The sequence below is a fragment of the Salmo salar genome, chromosome 26 (assembly GCF_965601325.2).
Source record: "Salmo salar chromosome 26, fSalSal1, whole genome shotgun sequence".
Classification (NCBI taxonomy): Eukaryota; Metazoa; Chordata; class Actinopteri; order Salmoniformes; family Salmonidae; genus Salmo; species Salmo salar.
In genome coordinates, this window is record NC_138316.1 from 48,095,171 (window position 1) to 48,101,811 (window position 6,641).

The 6,641-nt window shown below is 53.4% G+C and overlaps 1 protein-coding gene across 2 annotated transcripts in view; it reads left to right on the plus strand.

Annotated features, from left to right (window-relative positions):
- The window catches only part of LOC106593436 (multiple epidermal growth factor-like domains protein 11), a 386,429-nt gene extending 379,951 nt beyond the window's left edge, over nucleotides 1–6,478 (plus strand). For both annotated transcript variants that reach the window (XM_082969798.1, XM_082969799.1), the window contains one exon: nucleotides 3,137–6,478. In XM_082969798.1, coding sequence (XP_082825924.1) covers nucleotides 3,137–3,354 — 218 coding nt within the window. In that variant the 3' untranslated portion in view covers nucleotides 3,355–6,478. The remainder of the gene's footprint in view (nucleotides 1–3,136) is intronic.
- The last annotated feature ends 163 nt before the right edge of the window (nucleotides 6,479–6,641 follow it).

The window sequence follows — 6,641 nt, forward strand, 5'->3', positions numbered from 1 at the left end:
ATAAATAGGCCATAGTAGCGACGTAATTACAATTTAGCAGATTAACACTGGAGTGATAGATGAGCAGATGGTGATGTGCAAGTAGAAATACTGTTGTGCAAAAGAGCAGAAAAGTAAATAAAAACAATATGGGGATGAGGTAGGTAGATTGGGTGGGCTATTTACAGATGGACTATGTACAGCTGCAGCGATCGGTTAGCTGCTCAGATAGCTGATGTTTAAAGTTAGTGAGGGAAATATAAGTCTCTGTATGTTGTCTCTGTCTGTTGTCTATGTCTCTGTCTGTTGTCTCTGTCTGTTGTCTATGTCTCAGTCTCTGTATGTTGTCTCTGTCTGTTGTCTATGTCTCTGTCTGTTGTCTCAGTCTCTGTCTGTTGTCTCTGTCTGTTGTCTCAGTCTCTGTCTGTTGTCTCAGTCTCTGTCTGTTGTCTCTGTCTGTTGTCTATGTCTCTGTCTGTTGTCTCAGTCTCTGTCTGTTGTCTCTGTCTGTTGTCTATGTCTCTGTCTGTTGTCTCAGTCTCTGTCTGTTGTCTCAGTCTCTGTCTGTTGTATCTGTCTCTGTCTGTTGTCTATGTCTCTGTCTGTTGTCTCAGTCTCTGTCTGTTGTCTCAGTCTCTGTCTGTTGTATCTGTCTCTGTCTGTTGTCTATGTCTCTGTCTGTTGTCTCAGTCTCTGTCTGTTGTCTCAGTCTCTGTCTGTTGTCTCTGTCTGTTGTCTCAGTCTGTTGTCTCTGTCTGTTGTCTATTTTTGTTGTCTCAGTCTGTTGTTTCTGTCTGTTGTCTCAGTCTGTTGTCTGTTGTTTCTGTCTGTTGTCTCTGTCTGTTGTCTCTGTCTGTTGTCTGTCTGTTGTCTCTGTCTGTCATCTGTCTGTTGTCTCTGTCTGTTGTCTGTCTGTTGTCTGTCTGTTGTCTCTGTCTCTGTCTGTCGTCTGTCTGTTGTCTCTGTCTGTTGTCTGTCTGTTGTCTCTGTCTGTTGTCTGTCGTCTGTCTGTTGTCTCTGTTTAAGGGGGTTATTGTGGAGGGCACTTGTATGAAGTGTTTGAATGATCACTTTGATTAGTCAGAAAAGTTCAAACCTCTCTTTCTCTCTTCATCCCTCCATCCCTCTATCTCTATCCCTCCATCCCCCTATCTCTATCCCTCCATCCCTCTATCTCTATCCCTCCATCCCCCTATCTCTATCCCTCCATCCCTATCCCTCCATCCCTCTATCTCTATCCCTCCATCCCCCTATCTCTATCCCTCCATCTATATCCCTCCATCCCCCTATCTCTATCCCTCCACCTCTATCCCTCTATCTCTATCCCTCCATCCCTCTATCTCTATCCCTCCATCCCCCTATCTCTATCCCTCCATCCCTCTATCTCTATCCCTCCATCCCTCCATCTCTATCCCTCCATCCCCCTATCTCTATCCCTCCATCCCCCTATCTCTATCCCTCCATCCCCCTATCTCTATCCCTCCATCTCTATCCCTCCATCTCTATCCCTCCATCCCCCTATCTCTATCCCTCCATCTCTATCCCTCCATCCCCCTATCTCTATCCCTCCATCCCCCTATCTCTATCCCTCCATCCCTCTATCCCTATCCCTCCATCCCCCTATCTCTATCCCTCCATCCCCCTATCTCTATCCCTCCATCCCCTATCTCTATCCCTCCATCTCTATCCCTCCATCCCCCTATCTCTATCCCTCCATCCCTCTATCTCTATCCCTCCATCCCTCTATCCCTATCCCTCCATCCCCTATCTCTATCCCTCCATCTCTATCCCTCCATCCCCCTATCTCTATCCCTCCATCTCTATCCCTCCATCCCCCTATCTCTATCCCTCCATCCCCTATCTCTATCCCTCCATCTCTATCCCTCCATCCCCCTATCTCTATCCCTCCATCCCCCTATCTCTATCCCTCCATCTCTATCCCTCCATCCCCCTATCTCTATCCCTCCATCCCTCTATCTCTATCCCTCCATCCCTCTATCTCTATCCCTCCATCCCCCTATCTCTATCCCTCCATCTCTATCCCTCCATCCCCCTATCTCTATCCCTCCATCCCCCTATCTCTATCCCTCCATCCCTCTATCTCTATCCCTCCATCCCTCTATCTCTATCCCTCCATCCCCCTATCTCTATCCCTCCATCCCTCTATCTCTATCCCTCCATCCCTCTATCTCTATCCCTCCATCTCTATCCCTCCATCCCCCTATCTCTATCCCTCCATCCCCCTATCTCTATCCCTCCATCCCTCTATCTCTATCCCTCCATCCCCCTATCTCTATCCCTCCATCCCCTATCTCTATCCCTCCATCTCTATCCCTCCATCCCCCTATCTCTATCCCTCCATCCCTCTATCTCTATCCCTCCATCCCTCTATCTCTATCCCTCCATCCCCCTATCTCTATCCCTACATCCCTCTATTTCTATCCCTCCATCCCTCTATCTCTATCCCTCCATCCCCCTATCTCTATCCCTACATCCCTCTATTTCTATCCCTCCATCCCTCTATCTCTATCCCTCCATCCCCCTATCTCTATCCCTCCATCCCCCTATCTCTATCCCTCCATCCCTCTATCTCTATCCCTCCATCCCCCTATCTCTATCCCTCCATCCCTCTATCTCTATCCCTCCATCTCTATCCCTCCATCCCCCTATCTCTATCCCTCCATCTATATCCCTCCATCCCCCTATCTCTATCCCTCCACCTCTATCCCTCTATCTCTATCCCTCCATCCCCCTATCTCTATCCCTCCATCCCCCTATCTCTATCCCTCCATCCCCTATCTCTATCCCTCCATCTCTATCCCTCCATCTCTATCCCTCCATCCCCCTATCTCTATCCCTCCATCTCTATCCCTCCATCCCCCTATCTCTATCCCTCCATCCCTCTACCTCTATCCCTCCATCCCCTATCTCTATCCCTCCATCTCTATCCCTCCATCTCTATCCCTCCATCTCTATCCCTCCATCCCCCTATCTCTATCCCTCCATCTCTATCCCTCCATCCCCCTATCTCTATCCCTCCATCCCTCTATCTCTATCCCTCCATCCCCCTATCTCTATCCCTCCATCCCCCTATCTCTATCCCTCCATCCCCCTATCTCTATCCCTCCATCCCTTAATCTCTCCATCCTCCCTTTAGAACCCAAGGTGAGTGTTCTCCAGGGCTGTAATGGTGTGGTGGTTCCCACGTACCCTCAGAACCCGTACGACCTCCCCAGGAACAGCCACATCCCCAGCCACTACGACCTGCTGCCCCTGAGACACAGCCAGAGCTACAGCCCTACACACAGCCAGGGCCACAGCCACCAAAGCCACAGCCCACCCCTGCCCGGCAGCCCTACCAGCTCCCTGCTATAGACAGACCACTCCCTAACGCTGGGCTGCGACCTCAGACCTATGACTTACTGTTGGGGCACGGTCTGCTCCACCTGGGGTTGCGGATAAAGACTGTATTGTGACTATAGAGACAAAGTACCAGTAAAACATCAGTGTTGTGGACATACTAGATGATATACCAACAGAAGCTCTGTGTGGACTCACTGCTGTGTGAGGCTGGATAAAGCATACTGAAAGTGTAATATATTAGAGCTATTTGAAGTGTCTGAGGAAGACACTGGGAAGTCATATACCTACTGGAGATGTGTGGTACCCTCTTTGTTTACACTCTGGCTCGGTGGAGTACACACACACATCCTAGGGAAGGAAGGAAGGAAAGACACACACACACATACACACTATGAAAGACCAGTGGAGTCATGGACACAAAAGATCATGGACCGCTATATAGTCATGCCTGGCTCAATGATTCTATTCCATGCCTGGATTGGGTGACCAGAGAAGCATCCAGGCTGCCCCTAGAGGAGTCAAACCACCAGGAACCAACCAGGCTGCCCCTAGAGGAGTCAAACCACCAGGAACCAACCAGGCTGCCCCTAGTGGAGACAAACCACCAGGAACCAACCAGGCTGCCCCTAGAGGAGTCAAACCACCAGGAACCAACCAGGCTGCCCCATAGAGGAGACAAACCACCAGGAACCAACCAGGCTGCCCCTAGAGGAGTCAAACCACCAGGAACCAACCAGGCTGCCCCTAGAGGAGTCAAACCACCAGGAACCAACCAGGATGCCCCTAGAGGAGTCAAACCACCAGGAACCAACCAGGCTGCCCCTAGAGGAGTCAAACCACCAGGAACCAACCAGGCTGCCCCTAGAGGAGGACAAACCACCAGGAACCAACCAGGCTGCCCCTAGAGGAGGACAAACCATCAGGAACCAACCAGGCTGCCCCTAGTGGAGACAAACCACCAGGAACCAACCAGGCTGCCCCTAGAGGAGTCAAACCACCAGGAACCAACCAGGCTGCCCCCTAGAGGAGGACAAACCACCAGGAACCAACCAGGCTGCCCCTAGAGGAGGACAAACCACCAGGAACCAACCAGGCTGCCCCATAGAGGAGACAAACCACCAGGAACCAACCAGGCTGCCCCTAGTGGAGACAAACCACCAGGAACCAACCAGGCTGCCCCTAGAGGAGGACAAACCACCAGGAACCAACCAGGCTGCCCCATAGAGGAGGACAAACCATCAGGAACCAACCAGGCTGCCCCTAGAGGAGGACAAACCACCAGGAACCAACCAGGCTGCCCCTAGAGGAGGACAAACCACCAGGAACCAACCAGGCTGCCCCTAGAGGAGGACAAACCACCAGGAACCAACCAGGCTGCCCCATAGAGGAGACAAACCACCAGGAACCAACCAGGCTGCCCCTAGTGGAGACAAACCACCAGGAACCAACCAGGCTGCCCCTAGAGGAGGACAAACCACCAGGAACCAACCAGGCTGCCCCCTAGTGGAGACAAACCACCAGGAACCAACCAGGCTGCCCCATAGAGGAGACAAACCACCAGGAACCAACCAGGCTGCCCCCTAGTGGAGACAAACCACCAGGAACCAACCAGGCTGTCCCCTAGTGGAGACAAACCACCAGGAACCAACCAGGCTGCCCCTAGTGGAGACAAACCACCAGGAACCAACCAGGCTGCCCCATAGAGGAGTCAAACCACCAGGAACCAACCAGGCTGCCCCTAGAGGAGGACAAACCACCAGGAACCAACCAGGCTGCCCCTAGAGGAGGACAAACCATCAGGAACCAACCAGGCTGCCCCTAGAGGAGGACAAACCACCAGGAACCAACCAGGCTGCCCCCTAGAGGAGACAAACCATCAGGAACCAACCAGGCTGCCCCTAGAGGAGGACAAACCACCAGGAACCAACCAGGCTGCCCCTAGTGGAGTCAAACCACCAGGAACCAACCAGGCTGCCCCTAGAGGAGACAAACCACCAGGAACCAACCAGGCTGCCCCATAGAGGAGACAAACCATCAGGAAGCAACCAGGCTGCCCCATAGAGGAGGACAAACCACCAGGAACCAACCAGGCTGCCCCATAGAGGAGTCAAACCACCAGGAACCAACCAGGCTGCCCCTAGAGGAGGACAAACCACCAGGAACCAACCAGGCTGCCCCTAGAGGAGGACAAACCATCAGGAACCAACCAGGCTGCCCCTAGAGGAGGACAAACCACCAGGAACCAACCAGGCTGCCCCTAGAGGAGGACAAACCACCAGGAACCAACCAGGCTGCCCCTAGTGGAGACAAACCACCAGGAACCAACCAGGCTGCCCCTAGAGGAGGACAAACCACCAGGAACCAACCAGGCTGCCCCTAGTGGAGACAAACCACCAGGAACCAACCAGGCTGCCCCTAGAGGAGACAAACCACCAGGAACCAACCAGGCTGCCCCATAGAGGAGTCAAACCACCAGGAACCAACCAGGCTGCCCCCTAGAGGAGGACAAACCACCAGGAACCAACCAGGCTGCCCCCTAGTGGAGACAAACCACCAGGAACCAACCAGGCTGCCCCTAGTGGAGACAAACCACCAGGAACCAACCAGGCTGCCCCTAGTGGAGACAAACCACCAGGAACCAACCAGGCTGCCCCTAGAGGAGACAAACCACCAGGAACCAACCAGGCTGCCCCTAGTGGAGACAAACCACCAGGAACCAACCAGGCTGCCCCTAGAGGAGACAAACCACCAGGAACCAACCAGGCTGCCCCTAGTGGAGACAAACCACCAGGAACCAACCAGGCTGCCCCTAGTGGAGACAAACCACCAGGAACCAACCAGGCTGCCCCTAGAGGAGACAAACCACCAGGAACCAACCAGGCTGCCCCCTAGTGGAGACAAACCATCAGGAACCAACCAGGCTGCCCCTAGTGGAGACAAACCACCAGGAACCAACCAGGCTGCCCCTAGAGGAGGACAAACCACCAGGAACCAACCAGGCTGCCCCATAGAGGAGTCAAACCACCAGGAACCAACCAGGCTGCCCCATAGAGGAGACAAACCACCAGGAACCAACCAGGCTGCCCCTAGAGGAGTCAAACCACCAGGAACCAACCAGGCTGCCCCATAGAGGAGACAAACCACCAGGAACCAACCAGGCTGCCCCTAGAGGAGGACAAACCACCAGGAACCAACCAGGCTGCCCCTAGAGGAGTCAAACCACCAGGAACCAACCAGGCTGCCCCTAGTGGAGACAAACCACCAGGAACCAACCAGGCTGCCCCTAGTGGAGACAAACC